Source organism: Grampus griseus (genome assembly GCF_964374135.1).
Source record: "Grampus griseus genome assembly, chromosome: 20".
NCBI lineage: Eukaryota > Metazoa > Chordata > Mammalia > Artiodactyla > Delphinidae > Grampus > Grampus griseus.
Genome location: NC_139014.1, coordinates 50,673,191 through 50,692,101, shown reverse-complemented (window position 1 = coordinate 50,692,101; position 18,911 = coordinate 50,673,191). Strand labels below are relative to the sequence as shown.

Genomic DNA, 18,911 nt, shown 5'->3' with positions numbered 1-18,911 from the left:
CCGTGGTCCGCAACAAGAGAAGCCACTGCAATGAGAAGCCCGCACACTGCAATGAAGAGTAGCCCCCATTCACTGCAACTAGAGAAAGCCCACGCGCAGCAACAAAGACCCAACGCAGCCAAAAATAAATTAATTAAATTAAAAAAAAAAATCAGTGAAACCAAAAGATCAATCTTTGAAAAAGAGAGCAACCACAAAATACCAAACGATATAATCAACACTTTAAGGTAAGGAATACGTTTGCTAGGCAATTCTTGAAGTGAAAGATCACATTGGCTGGAGTTATCACAGGAATTAGCCTTGAGCAAATAGTATTCAGACAGGCAGGATGAAGTGACTCCTGGATGAGGTAACAGCCTGAATCAAATCACAAAAGCAAAACTGAGCATCTAGCTTGTGCTCAGGATGAGACAACCAAGGCAACAGACCTATAGCAACGAGAGCGGAGAGCTGGGGACCAGAATGGGCTAGATTTGGGAATAAAGCAAATAGACTTCAGTAAGACAACTCCGAGTCTTAGTAAGTTCTCTGACTGTATTTGGTCTTTTGAATCACAAGCTGCATGGTTTGTATCACAGAACACTCCAGTTCTGCTGCAGTTACCGGTGCTTTATTCCCATTAAGGAGTAAGTATGAATTCCCAAGGAGTTATCACATTACTTTAAGAATAGCAGAAGTTCCTGGGGATGAGGGGAGGCAAGAAAGAGAATAACACTGAGTGATTCCATGTACTAGGTACCATGGTAAGAACTTCACACATATTAAGTCTTCATAAAAAAAACAAATTCAATTCACATAACCTGCCCATCATGGCACATGACCAACTTGGATGGGAATGTGGAAAATAAAACTGTTAGGATGATGGGATTCTGGGTGTTTTCTGGGTTCTGTTAGTATTTAATTTCTTTTTACTGTAAGTGAAAACGTAACTGGTAAAAAATTAATGGGAACTTTTACTGTGTCCTTTTGAACCATGGTACATTAGACAACAAATTTTTTCCATCTAAAACTAAACACATAGCTGGGGCAGGGGAGATGAACAGGCAGAGAACAGAGGACTTTCAGGGCAGCAAAAATACTGTCTATGATATTTTAATGATGGATATGTGTTCTTATACATTTGCCCAAACCCACAGAATATATACCACCAAGAGTGAACCCTAAGGTAAACTAAGGACTTTGGGTGGTTATGATGTGTCGATGTAGGCTCATCCTTGGTAAAAAAAAATGTACCACTCTGGTGAGTAATGTTGATAATGGAGGAGGCTCTGCACATGTGGGGGCAGGGGTTAATAGGAAATCTCTGTGCCTTCCTCTCAATTTTATTATAAATCTAAAAGTGTTCTAAAAAAACAAAGTTTTCAAAAAATAAATAATGTAAAACAAAAATCAAAACAAAACAAGAACAGAGAAATACATCTACTGCCAGGCAAAGATGTTCTTTTCCTCTTGGCTTTAGACTTTAAGTCATCTACACATGCTTAAAGGGATTCCCTGGTGAAGGACAGAGAGAATGCTGTTTGTGGGAAGACAGGGAACTCAGCAGGAAGGTGGCCTTACGGTCCTTCATAAGCTAAAGCTAAGTAGGCTGCACCTTATAAGTCATATGATCTAATGTGGTGCATTTCTATTTTCCTTCTGTTATTCCTGGCCCATATCAAAGTCTTGTTTAAATGTTCCAGTCTTATTTCATAGCTACTACTAGGACTGAAGGAGTCCTGGCTCGAAGCCTGGGCTACTGCATTGCATGTACATAAAGCAAGAATGGGGGTAGCACCTAAAGTGCCCCCATCAGTAATAACTACAAGTGAGTCTGGGGGGAAGGACAAGAATAGCGCCATAAGGTCCAGCCACCTCTAGCCCTACTGGAGATTTCCCTTGTATTATCAACCTTGGAGGACCAAGAAATTTTATTACAAGAACTGCTTTACCTTAACACACCTCAGGAAACAAATTCCAATACTGTACTATCTGATCATAATCTCTGAGACACCTCTAATCAATGACAGCAAACATTTATTACAAAATCTGTTGAGTAATATAGCTTATTATAAGCATCATTTCTCGCAAAAGCTCTCTGAGCTAGCTAGCATATCAGTACCCCCATTTTATGGATGAGGGAACTAAGGCCCAGAGTGGGTGGGTGACTTAACCCAGATCCCAAGAGTAATGTGGTAGAGCTATGACTAAACCTAGTCTGACTCCAGAACCCATTATTCTAAGGACTATATTAAACTGCCTACCTGACCTCTGACAGTCCTCCTTTACTCAGGCTCTTACCTCTCACACATATATTCCTTTGATCCCTGTATTTTTTCCCAAGGCCACTGGCCTCTTCTGGTCTCTTCCTTCTCTCCCTCCCAATATCCAGGATTCCAATAGGGGCTAGCACCCTTGATTCCCCTGCATCCAGCCCCTTACCACTCCACAACAGCCCTCTGGCAAAACCCTAGTCCTAAATCAGCACTACAATCTATCCACCTTCTCCAGCCCGTTGCTGAGAGCTTGAGAAGCTAAGAAGTTCTGGGAAGAGCCCACACTCACTCACAGTTGTCTTCACTCTCTTAAAACCCTCAGTGCAGTTTCTTCAACAATCGAATCCCACCCTCACCACTGTGCTCAAGTCCAGCACCCCCTGCCCCTCACTCCAGCCCAGGTGAAGCTGAAAAACGCAAGGTTTGTTATAACTTCCCACTAAACTTATCTATATTCACAACTATGCAGACCTCTTTCTACTAGGTTCAGAAGATGCTTCCCTCTGTTTTCCCTTTACTCTATCCCTGCGGAGCAGACACCGTTCCATCACCTACCAGGATTCTCTGCTGCACTCTGAACCGCTACTGGCTCCTTACGGTACACACACTCCCATCACTCCCATTTTAAAATACCTGCCTTGACTTCTATCTCCCTCTAGGTGGCGTCTAATGTCCCTCCTCCTCCTCCTCCTGCTCTGGCAAACTGACAGTGCTTGCTGGCTCCACTCCCTCACTTCCCATAAAGCCTCACCCACTGCTATCTGGCATTTATCCCCGTATTCCTGAAACAGCTCTTGCTAAGGTCATCCATGACATCCTGACTGCCAAATCCAATGGATACTCCGGGCCTTATCTGACTGAAACACACTTAGGCAACTGACACTGTTAAGTGCCCATCCCAATTCCTGACAGGCTTGGCATCCCTGGCCCGGCGCTCTCCCAGTCTGGCCATGCTGCTCAGTGTTCCCTACGGTTCCGAACTCACCCCTCTGCTCTTCTTGCTCCTTACAATTTCCCCAAATAATCTTGCTCACTCTTGAGTTTTCAACCATCTCCTTTATATTGACAGACTCCTAAATCTATATTTGCAACCCAGACATCTTCCCCAAGCTTCAGATTCCAAAGTTATCTCCACTTGGACATCCTACAGGAACCTCTAAGTTGCCCCTAGTCGCTCTTACTTTCTCACCTCGTTTCTCTTCCTGGAGCTTCAAACTCATAATGCTTTTCATCAAATCTAAGAGGTACCACTAAATACACACACCCATGTATGTATTTTGGAACTGAAGAAATACGATACAAATAAGTGCCCGCTGGAACCTCTATCTGGATGTTCTCAGGAACGTCAAACTTTTCATATCCTAAACTGAGTTCATTTATCTTCTCTCCTAAACCTGCTCTTCTTTCTGCAGTCTTCCAGCTGATGGCACCAACATTCACCTAGCCACCCATGCCAAAAACTGAATGTTATTTTGACTTCCTTTCCCTCTGGCATTTCACCAAAATGAAGCTCTGCTGACTGTACCTACTATTTATCCAATCTGTTCCCCTCTGCGTATGTTCACGGTTCTCATCATCTCTATCTGGACTTCAGCAGTAGTCCCCAAACCTCATCTTTCCTCCTCCTCTTCTGAATCCATCTTCCCCACAGCTGCACGAGTGAACCACCTAACACGGAACGGAAATCTGAAAAAGTCACTCCCATGCTCAAGACCCTTATGGAATTTTATTTTTGGCCACGCCATGTGGCACGCGGGATCTTAGTTCCCCAACCAGGGATCGAACCTGTGTCCCCTGAATTGGGAGCCCAGAGTCTTAACCACTGGACTGCCAGGGAAGTCCCCTGGGACTCTTATGGGATTCTTAACAAGGCAGGCGATGCCCTCCATGATCTAGCTCTGCTTACCTACCCAGCCTCCATCTCCTCCACAGTTTTATTGTTGTAAACCCAAACTTTTTATGGCCTCACATGTACCACGCTGGCTACCTCTTCATACCTCTGGCTGAAAGAATGCTCTCCCTCACCTGCCTCTCACATGTTATTTCTTTCAGGAAGTCTTTCTCTCTTCCTCTCCCAGACTGGGCTACAGTCATGAACCTGAGGATTATCACAGATTCCCAAGTAACACAAGAGCTCTATAAACACATTGTACTGTAGTTCTCTGGACTATGCATTCTCTCTCCAACTAGGTAGTGAGCTCTTGGAAGGCAGAGACTATATGTCACATGTAGTGTGTGTGTAACGCCTTGAACGCAGTGGTTATCAACAAACACAAATGCAATGAATGAGTTACACAATTCCTGTTATCTGACTCTTAGACAATATAAACCAACCTAAAAAGACAAAACACTTTTTCCCTGCACTACACTCAAAAAAAAAAAAAAAAAGTATCATGAGGGACTTTAGGTAAGGAATATTAAGATAAAAAAAATGTGTCCTTGGGCTTCCCTGGTGGCGCAGTGGTTGAGAGTCCGCCTGCCGATGCAGGGGACACGGGTTCGTGCCCCGGTCCGGGAAGATTCCACATGCCGCGGAGCGGCTGGGCCCGTGAGCCATGGCCACTGAGCCTGCGCGTCCAGAGCCTGTGCTCTGCAACGGGAGAGGCCACAATAGTGAGAGGCCCGTGTACCGCAAAATATAGTATCCTTAACAGAACTATTACTAAAAAATTGGAAACCTTCTTTATATGCTGCATATTTAAAGGGATATGAAGGCCAGAAGGAGAGAAAATGTTACAACTAAGAGTTATTCTAAGAGAAACCAGGATGATGCGATTTTTTTTTAATCCACTGAGGCATTTTATTTCTATGTATATATAACGTTCCTAGAAAAAGAATACTCCCTGTGTGTTTTTATGTCTTGCTTCTTTGTGGTCCACAATGCCAGCTGAGTTGTCAGTACATGAAACCAAACTGATAGGGCAAGAGCAGAATATTCTGCTATTTTTCTAGATCTTTGAGTTGCACAGCAAATCCGGGGCTGATCACATCACTTGTTTAACTTGCCTGTGAAATTCACAGTTTTGCCCGCTCTGTGATCATCAATGATTTCAAATTCACCAGTGTAACCCTGCCTCATTATTACAGTTAGAAACTGGACAGTGACTTTGGAACACAACCTAATAACAACCTAGCACTTCCCTCTCTTTTTGGCATTACTGATGCCCTTGAGAGTATCAGCCAGGACATTCATGTGCACCATTAGTGGAACGGGGAGGCAGCAGAAAAGAGCAAGGCGACTTTTTAAACCTTGCAGAAACTTAAGCACACACAGTTAACAAATCCTCAGATTACTCTTTTTCAATTCCAGCTGCCTTCAGCTGGGCCTTTGGAAACAACTGAAGGGGAAATAAACACTGAGATATAGCTCATTATACTTGCTTTTTAACATGCACATTATGTTACGGGTCAAAAGATGAACTGTATGACCTGGATAACAAGCCTGGGGACAATGCAAAAATGCTGATTTTTGTTCAAATTTAAAAATCCAATTTCTACCCTGACCTTAACTTAGAATCATCACAACTACACAGAAGTAGGCTATAGATTTCCTACAGGGAATTCTCAGGAAACAACTGTGAGGTGATTTGACACTCTAAGCTGCTGTACCATAAAGCATGGAGACTAGTACACTGGACACAGTTGGGAAAAAAGGAGAGCAAAGGAGGGAAGAGCTGAAAAGGATGTGACACAGACAAAGGACACTACTGCTGTACGTACCTTGGTGAAGGTGGTGGAGCCAGAGGCCATCAGAATTTGACGCACACGGTTGTGGAAGCGCTGCATTGACTCATCATCCACACGCAGGAAACACTGAGCTGTTCGCTCCTTAGTAACCTAAACCATAAGCTCAAGGTTAACTATCTCTGGAACTGCCACAGGGACAAGAACCACCACTGAGCCCTACCCTCCCAACAGAGCTCAACTGACTGACAATGAAAAGGTGCGCAGTATACCTCACCCCCACCTACGCAGGATGTACAGGCATGGTAATGCTACTCCTACTACCCCCTGGTCCCGCTCCAGGCTGTACCTCATTCTGTAGGTTCCAGACCCCATCCTTGTGGGTGAACTCCTCATAGCTGGTGCGGCATTTAGGCAGGATGCGGCACTCAAAACCACACATGTTGAACAGCAGGTTGGGGTTGTCCTTACTGTACACGGACACGAAGCTGTTCTCCCACTGAACTGTAGTCACTGAGCGTGGCAGACGGTTCTTGATGTCCCAGAATACTGCCCGACCCCTGCCCACAGAGAACATAGGGTCACATCAGTCTCCTAGAAGGAACTTCCCTTCAAAGGCCAGACTGATGATATCCCAACAGAGTACACCCTCCCACCCAGGACACCACCTTATAAATTCCCTCTAATTGTCCTCTGGGTCCCTCAGGTTGATTCCAGCTCCCACGGCCCCAACTTAGACTCACAAGTTGACATCATGCTTCATGAGGCGCATGCGGGCGTCTCGGGGCCAGCATTTCTTGTTATTATAGCCAACGATGTTTTCATTGTTGGGGTCAGGGTGCTCCGTCAGGTAACGCTGGATCAGGTCCCGAGCCTCATCTGCCGTGAACCTACACCAGACAAGTTGCGACGCTGAGGGCCAAGCACACTGCGACCTCATGAGGCCTACAGCTCCACAGACGGGGGCCACCCCCAACATGCACCCTACTCACAGGATCATCCCATTTTAGAGCCCCAACCCAGCAGCAAGTCAACTAAGGTACAAGAGCTGCTTCCAGAAGCTGGGCATGTACCTCAACACCCTGCAAGGATAACAATCCAGGCAAGCCCTCACCTGAAAAAAATATGGATGCGATCGATGTATCTGCAGAAAAGACGGATGGGGTGGGCAGCCTCAGTGGCTATGTCTTGGAAACTGAGAAAATCGTTTGGCATCTGAGGGGGACCAGCCATCTCACTGGCCCGGTGCAATCCCAACACAAGCAAATCCATAACCAAGCCATAGTACTGTACAATGAATGAGGCAAACTGCAGGCCTCTGATGATCCCGTATGAATTCGTATGGTTCATGTCCTAGAAAGAAAGACAACTCTTGACCATGGCCAAGTCCCAGGCTTCTCGGGGCCCATCCTCTTTTGCCCTCCCCACAGCAAATCCCAACTCAGTGGGCCAGACGACTACCCCTCCCCCAATTCCTTGCCACCCTGCCCCCAAGACACACCTTGTAGTTGATGACGACATTGTTCTTGGCTGTCATGTAGTCGGCTATGTTGTGGTCCACGATGAGGCGCAGCAGCCGATTAAGCAGGGTCAAATCTATCTTCTCATACATCTTCTCAAATCGGGACTCCAGCATGACGTTGCACTCGCCCTCACTTGTCTCCCACACGTCCTGCAGGTTATTGATGCCTGAGGAGTAGGAAACACAGGTCTCCAGCAGGTTAGAAATTCCGTTTCAGAACTAGTGCCTACAGGAGCTATATCCCATTCATAACCTGATCACACAACCACTCTATTCATTCATCTGTATTGCTAGGAGAGTCAGCTGTGCTCAACATAACCTCAACACCGTTTCCTGGGTACCACGCACCAAGACAGTAAACTAATTATGCTGACTGGATGAGAAATTTCACACAGAACTTAATTCATCTCCCTTCCTCGAGTGCAAGCCCAGGAAAGTTTTACCTTGGCACCACTTGTAAACAAGCAGAGGAGGTGGTTCTGTGTCAGCAGGCTTGATCCAGGGTGGGAACAGGCGGCGCTTGTCAGCTTCATACCACAGGTACTGGTCCAGGTAGGCATCAGTTATCTTCTCCAGTGGCTCCACATCATACACTGGCACCAGGTGGCTATAGAGATCCATGAACTCAATGCCCACCTGTGGGACAAGGAAGCTGGCTCACACCAACCCACCAATCACCTGAGGCAACCTGCCACCCGGGTGCCGTGAATGAACCACAAAGCCAAAGGAAAACGTGGAGGGTATCGGACTCACTTCTTTAAAGGCTCTCTGTGTGAGGAGGTGACGCTTGATGCGGGACAATGCCTCGTGGGGGTTGTCATAGGCTTGCTCGATCAGACCTAGCTCCTCCCTCTGCGACTGGTTTAACCGAGACTTCACACTAACAAGGCAAGAGTAAAGGTGAAAGGGAAAACCAAGAGGAAGCCATCCCCAGAAGGCCTTCTTTCTTTGGACTCTGACGATGATGCCATTCTTCCCCCGTGACCTCCCCACAGGAGCCTGTCTACTCTACTCCTCACCTGTAAGCTTCCTTGAGCCGCTCCAAGGCCAAGATGAGCAACTTGGTGTCGTGCTTGTAGGAGAGTGGGGGGAATGGGATGGGTGAGAACCTACGGCTTTCCAGCCAATGCACAGTGGTGGTATACACTGCCACCGCTTCTTCTGCTGTGATGTAAGGCCCGTCCTGCAAAGTGGACATGAGAATTAGCTTCCCACCATAGCCCAATCCCACCAGGGCAAGGTATGGTCCCAACTTCGCAGTCCACCCTCCTGCCCACCCCCACACACCAAGCCCAGCCTACTCTGCCCAACCTTTAGGTAGTTGTGCTGCCGCTCTTGTTCTGCCTTCAGGTAGAGCCGAGTGAGGCGTCCCAGGTTCTTTTTGCAAACAGTCTTGTCTACAGTGGCCCCACGGCGGATCCGTTCTCGGTTGTAGTGCGCAGTGTTGGTCCACCAGTCAGCCTTGGCCTTCACGTATCGAAGGATCATATTCTCTATAGGTGTTGGCAAACCAGGGACCTAAAAGTGCAAAAGGCACAATGAGAAAGTGATGGGAGCCACATGCCCCCCTAAGACATTCCAGAAGTGGTAATCCTGAGCCCAGGAAGATGATGTCTATGCCTCCTCGGAGTTGGGGAGATGCCCACCTTCCAGGGAATATTGGCCTTCCAGCAGCGCCAGGCTTCACTGAGGTGTTGCAGGATTGTCCGGGCCTTGTTCTGTTTGATCCCCTCAGGCATCATGTCCAGAATGTCATGCATCACAGCTGCCCGAAGCTCAAGGTCAAAATGTGACTCCACTCGCTGCTTTGTTACGGTCTTTGCCACCCCCTTTGAGTGTCGGCCTAGAAGTGAAAGTGAGTAAAAGCAAGATTTGTTGCTCCTAATAAGCGTCTCTACCTGCATGCCGTTGCTTACCATGGTTATAATGAAATCAGTAAGTATAAACAAAGCCCAGCACATGCAAGACAAGATACGTCAGATATTCAGAACTACGCTTCTGAGGAATTTCCATCCTGTAAATGCTCGATAGCCTCACGGCCCCAAAGCGAAGCCCAAGACCCAGAATACGAGGTCAGACTCATTGGAGACTGGGTCTTAGAGGCAATCCAACAGGAAGGGATTCTCAGTCTCAAACAAGGACAAGGGACAGTACAGGAACACACGTGATCTACCCTTGAAGTGATAATGGGAGAAGCTGGACACGGAGAAAACCACTTACCTTCAAACTGCCGGGCCAGGAGGTTACCCAGCCATCGCTCCAGCAAAGGGGTGATGCCACGCATGAAAAACAGCCAGACTCGCCAACCAGCAGCCCAGAAACCACAGCCAGGGCCCTTCCCTACAGGGCCCTAGGATTCCAAGCAGAAATCAAGAATACAAGTTAACTATGCATTCAGACAACAACAGAAAATTGGGCAGAGGTGAGGCAAAGAGCACACATATGGCAGTTAAGGGAAAAAATGGGAAAACTCTGAGACCTCCATATCTAAAATGGAGTAAATGAAGAAACCAGTCACTGAGATTCTCTATTTAGACCCAAAAGTGGGCTTTGAGGGGAAGTGTTGAGATTCACAAGATGAGGGCAGTAATGAAACACTCAGAGCCTCTCTCTAAACAGGTGCCTGGAAAGAGTCCTGACTCGATGTAAAAATTAAGATGGATCTGAGAACGTGAATATACGAGGGCAGGGTCCTACCGTGTTGAAGCGGTAATAGATGAGATGCTTCAGGTCCTTGCACATGCGAATCTGCCGCATCAGCTTATATTTGTACCGGTACATGCCCGTCAGCTGCCCCACGTGGGCAAAGATATACTGCAACCCATCTGCCAGCTGCAACACAATTGCCCCATCAGGCTTTAAGCTAGAGCCAGAGCCACCATCAGCCCAGGCTTCACCCAGCTTCCCCACCTGGAGCCAGGACTGGGCATTCCTAGCCTCACCTGGAAGGCATCCACATTGCCCAACCGATACTGCACATGACTGTCCACCACCAGCTTAGTTAAGCGCAGAACCTCTCGACACAGATGGAAAGCATTCCCAAAACGAGATTTCTTTCGTTCCTGGAAAAGAGGCCAAGGACAGAAACAACATTTGTCAGCAATAGTCTGGACTGGATGTATGCCCTCCTTAGAGGCCAGAGCAAACCCAGTCTATCCCTCAGCCCAGGAGACCCCTAAGGTCCAACGCAGGTACCTTGGTGGTGAGCGTCTTGACAGGCTTGAGGTTGAAGTTGTAGTCCAGGTGCAGATAGTTGAGATTTTTACGGTGAATGAGAAGGTTGAGCATGTTGTAGCCCTGGCGGCAAACCTGTAGCCCCACCTCCACCCAGTCCAGCTTTGTAGACTGAAAGAATTTGGTGGCTTTGAAGGAACGGAACAGATACCTGGGGTGGGAATAAGGAGTGAGAGCTGGACTCCTGATCACCTCTGGAATGGAAAAAGTCTGAGCAGGGGCCCTAGGGCACCTCACCTCTTTTTTTGCGCTTTAGGGGGCCGGTGCTTCAGGGCATTCAGCACATAGTACTTAAGCAGCTTCTGGTAGGAGACCCTCACTTTCACAGGCTGCCCAGCAGGACAATGCTCCCGATACCTGAAAAAACAAGCCCACCAGAGCCTGGCCCATCTCTCCTTCCAGCCGCTCTGCTAAAGGATGTACGCCCACCCAGCTGGAGTCTTTCCTCCTGTACATCCACTACTATCCCCCCAGGTAGAAGCCTTACCAGTTCTTGACAAGGGGAATGTCTAGGGCCCGGCGGGTGCGACCAGAGCGTAGGTTGAAGGGCCGTGGGGCCCAAAGCAGGGCAATGCCATTGGCTGTATTGTCTGTATAGAGGGGTGTGTCTTTCAAGAAGGGCTCCACAAACTCTGGAAGCTCAAACTCCTCGTCGTCATCTGGCAATGGTTCCTGACTCTGAAAGAAGAACCCCCGAGGGTTTATTTAGCTCCCGCTGATCTGGGCAGACACTTGGGATCAGAGGGAAACTCTCTGGGGCCAAGTACAGTGGCTACATCTGCCATGGAAGCTGAGCTGCCTGACAAGAGAATCCCTGAAGGGCCAGGGCAAAGGGGGCCAAGGGAGCAGAGAACAAGGCAGGGCCAACCAGGAAAGCAAGCAGCACTCCTCACATCCCAACTGGCTCACCAGCAGAACGTCTCCTAGGGGACCCCCCAATACCAGGAAGAGGTGAACACTGCAATCACCTTCTGTCCAAGCTCCGAAAACTGGGCTTGGGGAAGGAGATCTGTTCATGTTAAGAACGTAATGGAACGTGGATCAACATCAAAGACATTATGCTAAGTGTTAAGACCCAGCCACAAAAGACCACATACTGTATGATTCCATTTATATGAAGTGTCCAAAATAGGCAAATCTACAGTGACAAAAAGCAGATTAGCAGTTACCTAGGCAAGGAAGATTCAAGGGAAATAGAATGACTACTAATGGGTGCAGGGTTTCTCTCTGAGGAAATGAAAATGTTCTAAAATTAACCGTGGTGATGGTTGCACAAGTCTGTGAATAAACGAAAAACCACCGAATTATCCACTTTAAACAGGTGAATTGTGTGGTAGTGAATTACAGCTCAATAAAGGATTAAAAAAAAAAAAAAAAGAACACATTGGAAACAGACCAGAATAAGACCACACAGAGTCCCAGAGAAGAAATGATAAAACCCAAATGGATAATCATAGAAACAAAATTATACCAATAACGTGGTCTGAGCCAAGTGCCAAACTCTCACGTTAGCTTACAGCTAGAGGGGAACACTTAAGGATGGAAAACACGTCTCCCTCTAGCTGAATTTTTATCTAGTAACGCTTCTGCCCGGACAGGAAGTCTCTCTTGAAGAGCTGATGTCAAACGTCCCTTCCTCTCACCTTGACAGAGTGCCTATGGGAAATTGGGTTGATCAAAGGATCAAAGTAGAAAGCTGGCAAATCAGGATCCTCAGTTTTGATGAACACAACATTAGGAGTGTGGTACCTAAAATGAAAGAAGAGTCAGCCAAGGTTCTCCTGCCCTGGCCCAACCTAAACGCCCACCTCTCCTTTCCCCCAGCTGGGTTCTAGCTCTCACCAAGTGAGGTGGACATGGTGTGGAAGGTTGTTGTACAAGTAAGGAAAAGCAATCTTGTACTCAGTGCGGATGGGCTGCCGGATAATGATCTTGTTAATATCATTGAATTCATTCCAGTCTTCATCCCTAGGGTGCAAAATCAAAGATAAGCAGACTAGTTGGGCAGTTTGGAAACTACAATTGGATCTCAAGGATCAAGATGAGATTTTATGGGGCTTCCCTGGTGCTGCAGTGGTTAAGAATCCGCCTGCCAATGCAGGGGGCATGGGTTCAAGCCCTGGTCCGGGAAAATCCCACGTGCCGTGGAGCAACTAAGCCCGTGCGCCACAACGACTGGGCCTGTGCTCTAGAGCCTACAAGCCACAACTACTGAGCCTGCGGGCTGCAACTACTGAAGCCCGTGAGCCTAGAGCCCATGCTCCGCAACAAGAGAAGCCACCGCAGTGAGAAGCCTGTGCACTGCAACAAAAAGTAGCCCCCGCTCATCTCAACTAGAGAAAGCCTGGTGCAGCAACAAAGACCCAACGCAGCCAATGAATGAATGAATGAATGAATGAATGAATGAATAACTTTTTTTAAAAAAAGATTAGATTTTATTTAATCCAAGGTGCCTAAAATCTCTACTCTCTCCAACTTACTGTAGGTTGATGTCTCGGACAAGAGGCTCAAATTTGGGGCCTCCAGGAATGGCCATATTGAGTGCCTTGGAGGTAAAAAAGGCCTTCAGATCAAACAGATAGAAGTAATTGTCATCTACCAAGTCTGTCAGGAGCTGATTGGCCAGGCGGTAGAGAGTGGACATCATAGGCAGTGTGAACTGCCAGCGCTGGTAAGTGGAACCATTCACATACCTAGGGAAAAAAAGAGGCCCACGTCAGGTAGATACGCTAGCTAGCCAAGCCATACTACCCATTGCTCTCCCAGGACCCCTTCTGAAGTTCCAAAATACTCAGTTCCAAAACCCTCACAGGAGTGGTAACTCCAACCATCACTCACTTCCGGCTGTCCCTCAATGGCTGGTGGTCATAGAACCAGTCCAACACCGGGGCATCTTCCTCAGGGTCCAGCTCTAGCTGAATTGCCTCCAGTGGTTCAACATCTAGGATGTTGTCAGCATAGTCCAAAGGCGGCTCCTCATCATCAAAAGGGGGGAAACGCATCCTCTTGAAATGCCTCCTGTCTCTTTTTTCTCGACGCATCATAATCCACATTGACCTGGAAGTCGACAATGTCACATAACGGTTTATACCCACTGCCTCCACAACCACCACCACCACACACCATGTTCCAGCCCTTCTCACCCCCACTGGGAGATGTAGACAGGTTCAATAACCCAGGGAATCTCATTGACAAAGGAAATGGCTCCAGTGATGTGGTACAGCACAGGCACATCCCGAATCTGCTCCCAAGGCATAGGCATGTTCTCCAGGAGTTTGAGGACTGCATGGGGCATGTACTTCAGGGCACTGCAACAACAGGAAGACAGAGGATTCGAAGTGACAAGGTGTTCTTGCACTCTACCATGCAGAGATGCCACAAGGTAGCACAGTATCACATTCCACAGAAAACCAGTCTTACAGTCCAAACCCCCAAAGTTAGTACACAGGCCCTCCGTGACCAGGAACTCTGCCTCCCCACCTCCAGCTGTGCCACTTTGCTTCTTAAACATCACTGTCCCACAATACTGGGTGTCAGTCCCTCTAAATCAACAGCTGTTCCCTTAACAGACAGCTTTTAGGCTACCTCACAGTCTATTCTCTCCATAGCTTTCCATAAAAAATAATAAAATATTTACCACACTTTACTTTAACCATTGCCTATTATGTCACTAGGCTATAAGCTCCAGAAAGACCATTACTTCCTGTTCACTGCTATAACCCTGGCACACAGCACAGATCTCAAAAATATTTTTGAAATAAAACTTCCACAGCTATCTTAGACCAGTTCATTAAGTGGCTAACATTTTTTTAAAAATAAATTTATTTATTTATTTATTTAATTATTTTATTCTTGGCTGTGATGGGTCTTCACTGCCGCGCGGGGGCTTTCTCTAGTTGCAGCAAGCGGGGGCTACTCTTTGTTGAGGTGCGCGGGCTTCTCATTGCGGAGGCTTCTCTTGTTGCAGAGCACAGGTTCTAGGCACGCAGGCTTCAGCAGTTGTGGCTCGCGGGCTCTAGAGCACAGGCTCAGTAGTTGTGGTGCACGGGTTTAGCTGCTCTGTGGCATGTGGGATCTTCCCGGACCAGGGCTCGAACTTGTGTCCCCTGAACTGGCAGGCGGATTCTTAACCACTGCGCCACCAGGGAAGCCCAAGTGGCTAACATTTTTGTGTAAAAATAGAAAAGGGATCTGCTAAGGTATTTGTAGCTGTACTCATCCACCTTGGGGACACAGAAAAACAAGAGTACAAAGACCTCAGGAGTTAACTACCCCCGAACCTGAAGATTCTGGTCACTTAGGAATTACAGGAAACAGGAATGTACACGTGTCCTGCTCTGGGCTTTAACCCACTCAAAGATAGAGACATCTTATCAAAGCATCAACAGGACAAATTAAAAGCTCCAGGGCTTCCCTGGTGGTGCAGTGATTGAGAGTCTGCCCGCCAATGCAGCGGACACAGGTTCGAGCCCCGGTCCGGGAAGATCCCACATGCCGCGCAGCAACTGGGCCCGTGAGCCACAACTACTGAGCCTGCGCGTCTGGAGCCTATGCTCCGCAGCAAGAGAGGCCGCGACAGTGAGAGGCCCACGCACGGCGATGAAGAGTGGCCCCCAATTGCCACAACTAGAGAAAGCCCTCACACAGAAACGAAGACCCAACACAGCCAAAAATAAATAAATAAATAAATAAAAATAAAATAAAGCTCCAGTCCCAGATCAGGAAAAAAAATCAGGGCAATAAAGAACACAACTGAGAACTCTCCTACACTGTTGGTGGTAATGTAAATTGGTACAGCCACTATGGAAAACAGTATGGAGGTTCCTTAAAAAACTAAAAATAGAGCTACCATATAATCCAGCAATCCCACTCCTGGGCGTATATCCAGAGAAAAACATAATTCGAAAAGATACACGCACCCTGATCCTCACCGTTGCACTATTTACAATAGCCACGACATGGAAACAACCTAAATGTCCATCGGCAGATGAATGGATAAAGAAAATGTGATACATCTATACAATGGAATATTACTCAGCCATAAAAAAGAATGAAACAACGCCATTTGCAGCAACATGGATGGACCTAGAGATTGTCATACTGAGTGAAGTAAGTCAGACAAATATCATATGGTATCGCTTATATGTAGAACCTTAAAAAATAGTGGTACAAATGAACTTATTTACAAAACAGAAACAGAGTCACAGATGTAGAAAACAAACTTATGCTTACCAAAGAGGAAGTGGGGGAGGGATAAACTGGGAGGCTGGGATTGACATACACACACTACTATATATAAAACAGATTACTAATAAGAACCTACTGTTGGGACTCCCCTGTTGGTCCAGTGTGTAAGACACCGTGCTCCCAACACAGGGGCTCAGGTTTGATCCCTGGTCAGGGAAATAGATCCCACAGGCATGCCGCAACTAAGAAGTCCACATGCTGCAACTAAAGATCCCGCGTGCCGCAACTAAGATCTGGCGCAACCAAAATAAATTTAAAAATATTTAAAAAAAAAAAAGAACCTACTATACAGCACAGGGAACTCTACTTAATACTCTGTAATGACCTATCAGGGAAAAGAATCTAAAGATGAGTGGAGATATATATATATATATATATATATATAACTGATTCACTTTGCTGTACAGGAGGAACTAACACAACGTTGTAAATCAACTACACTCCAATAAAGATTAATTTACCAAAAAAAAAAAAAGCAAAACTGGAAGATCTGGAAATTATGACGAAATTCCAGTTATTTTCTCCTTTCTTTGATAACCACTCAGATGAGCTGTCACAGAACATTAAAGTCCCAAAATGATAGAGCAGCTATCCAGGACTGAAATGTAAGAGACAGGGAGAAGGGAAAGGCGCCAAACCCCAAATGAAATACTTCCAGCATGTTCCTTACCCCAAGTACACCCTTTTGTCATGGCGAAACTTCCTGTTGGTCATGTCTCCATGGTCTCGAATGATCTTCCTGACGTGTTCTGGAGGCATGTCTTCCTTTTGAGCATCCACAAATCCAAACTTGCGCTTTTCCGCATAGCGCTTGGCCTGCAATTGCTGCCATTTTCGGGCTACAAGGACACCTCAGTTTAAAGAACGGCACACCCTTACCCTAACCACCCCCGCCTCTTGCCCTAGGGTAATATCCTGTCAGGATGTATGACAGAGGGCAGGCACCGGGCAGAAGCACTCCCTGACAATTCTCTTGTCTACTCGCTCTGCTTTATTTTTTTTTCTTCATCACATTTATCATTGCCTACCATTTCTGTCATAACATAAAGTTTTTTTTTTTTTTACTGTCCATCTCCCTCATTGCAACTTAAACCCTGCAAGGGAAGGGGTTTTGTCTGTATTGCTATTGTATCCTCATTGTCTGGATCAGTGCCTGCAAATAATAGACGCTTTTACTTTTTTTAAGTAGATGGTTTTAGAGACTTGATTAGATGTAAAAAACAAATGGGGGCCAATAATTGCACTAACACCTAATGTTTTGACACTTGCCAAAACGGGGCAAGGAGCCAAACCCGCTGCGCGCACGCGCACACCCGCCCCTAGGCGCCGCTCCCGCACGCTTTCTTCACCTTTCTCCTGAAGCTTCTCCTCCGACATGTAGTCTGGCAGCGGGGCTAGAGGGCCGGGCACCGGGTTACCCGGCCCTCGGTAAGGAAATACTCCGGCCATACCCGGAGAATCTGGGGAGCAGCGGAAGAAAAAAATTAACGACGGGGCCCGGGCCCGCAAGAGGGGCAGCAGGAACACGTCGAAACCCACGGCCTGTAGTCCCGCCTCGCTCAGAGTGCGTCCAGCCCGGCCCGATCCCTCCGGCCGTTCGGCCCGACCCCAACCGCGCCTCCCGCAGCCCGGCCCTTAAAGCCCGCCACGTACCCCTACAGCCCTTCACACAGACAGCCGCTTCCCTGCAGGGCAATGGCGGCAAGCCGACGTCCCCTCCGCGTTGCTAAAGCCAGGAAGTGCGCAACCCGCTTTCAGCAGTTGACCCAATAGGCGCCGGTGTATTCAGACGGATTAGCGAGCTCACCAGTTAGAATTGCAATTCGTGCCGGAGGGGGCGGGCCCACGGGCGGAAATATTTGGACGCGAGGGGGTGTGGTCGGAATAGGCGGAAGCCCCGCCTTCCGCGTTTCTGGAGCTGTTTCTGGGGCCTCAGCAGCGACTGGCGACCGTCCGACAGAAGCCCAGGCTTCCAGAGTTTTACTAAATTTGTCGAAGTTTGCACCTTATTCTGTGTCTAGTCTCATATATGTAGACTTGAGGTGCAGTACTAACTCCGAGTCAATCAGTCTTTTGTTCATGCATTCATTCATTCATTCAACAATCATTTACTGAATGCCTACTATTGTATCGAGCGTTGGGTGGGGCGGTGAAGAGGGGAAGGGGGTGGGGGCGCCGGGGGTGGGGGGGTGGGAGGGGGAAGCCAACCTCAAGGAGCTCCCCAGGAAACTGAGTGGTAGACGAGAACCCAGGCTCTCACAATATTCCGTGATGGGAATTCGGGGCCAGGGTATATAACCCTGCCTATCATGTCAAGGAGGAGTTAGTCAATGAACCTACCAAAGTAAAAGAGGCCTTGGGGAACAACTTTGCAGGGTGTTTTTCCCCCTCCATCTCCATTCCTATTTTCTCTCTCTGGCAACGACTACCCTATGAAGTGTATAATGAATACCCTATAAATGCTTCTTGACTCCCTCAGGCTCTGTCTATGTCTTGCTGCTTGAATTGCCCTCCATCTCCTGCCTTCCTTGTTTTAATTTTCATGCCTCTTGCTCTATTTTCTGATAACAACTTTGACTTAACAGATAAGTTTGTTTGAACTCACACCAAGTTTATTATGGAGGATGCAGAGGACTTGTAACCCATACAGGTTCTTCATCTAGTTGGGAATTTGGGACTCAAAAGAGAAAAGGAGAAGTATGCAAAGGAGAGTCCAGGCAAATACCGACTGGTGTGGAGGTTCATATAGTTCAAAGAAGAGAGAGGAGCATTATTAAAGATGTGATGGAGGTGGGGGATATGAAGGATTTGAGGAGGTAGAGAAAGAGGAAGGAAAAAGGAATCCCAGGTGGTGGTAACTACTAGGGTTAGAGTTTAGAAAGAGAAACAAGCATGGCATGTTAGGAAAACAGGCAGCCAATCAACCTGGCTGCAATAGAAAGTGCAGCATCATCTTTATGATGTTCATC

The 18,911-nt window shown here is 47.3% G+C and overlaps 1 protein-coding gene across 1 annotated transcript in view; it reads right to left on the bottom strand.

Moving 5' to 3' along the window:
* PRPF8 (pre-mRNA processing factor 8) overlaps window positions 1-17,676 on the bottom strand; it is a 36,595-nt gene extending 18,919 nt beyond the window's left edge. The window contains exons 1-24 of the mRNA XM_082678416.1: window positions 17,596-17,676; window positions 17,292-17,402; window positions 16,613-16,781; window positions 13,839-14,003; window positions 13,534-13,752; window positions 13,176-13,388; window positions 12,538-12,663; window positions 12,339-12,444; window positions 11,183-11,373; window positions 10,933-11,052; window positions 10,657-10,846; window positions 10,404-10,523; window positions 10,159-10,293; window positions 9,682-9,811; window positions 9,108-9,304; window positions 8,773-8,979; window positions 8,481-8,644; window positions 8,215-8,341; window positions 7,905-8,097; window positions 7,441-7,628; window positions 7,054-7,292; window positions 6,683-6,829; window positions 6,289-6,499; window positions 5,976-6,092 (exon numbers count right to left, since the gene is read on the bottom strand). Of these exons, the coding sequence (XP_082534542.1) occupies window positions 5,976-6,092; window positions 6,289-6,499; window positions 6,683-6,829; window positions 7,054-7,292; window positions 7,441-7,628; window positions 7,905-8,097; window positions 8,215-8,341; window positions 8,481-8,644; window positions 8,773-8,979; window positions 9,108-9,304; window positions 9,682-9,811; window positions 10,159-10,293; window positions 10,404-10,523; window positions 10,657-10,846; window positions 10,933-11,052; window positions 11,183-11,373; window positions 12,339-12,444; window positions 12,538-12,663; window positions 13,176-13,388; window positions 13,534-13,752; window positions 13,839-14,003; window positions 16,613-16,781; window positions 17,292-17,391 (3,774 nt within the window). The 5' untranslated portion in view covers window positions 17,392-17,402; window positions 17,596-17,676. The remainder of the gene's footprint in view (window positions 1-5,975; window positions 6,093-6,288; window positions 6,500-6,682; window positions 6,830-7,053; window positions 7,293-7,440; window positions 7,629-7,904; window positions 8,098-8,214; window positions 8,342-8,480; window positions 8,645-8,772; window positions 8,980-9,107; window positions 9,305-9,681; window positions 9,812-10,158; window positions 10,294-10,403; window positions 10,524-10,656; window positions 10,847-10,932; window positions 11,053-11,182; window positions 11,374-12,338; window positions 12,445-12,537; window positions 12,664-13,175; window positions 13,389-13,533; window positions 13,753-13,838; window positions 14,004-16,612; window positions 16,782-17,291; window positions 17,403-17,595) is intronic.
* Window positions 17,677-18,911: the final 1,235 nt, after the last annotated feature.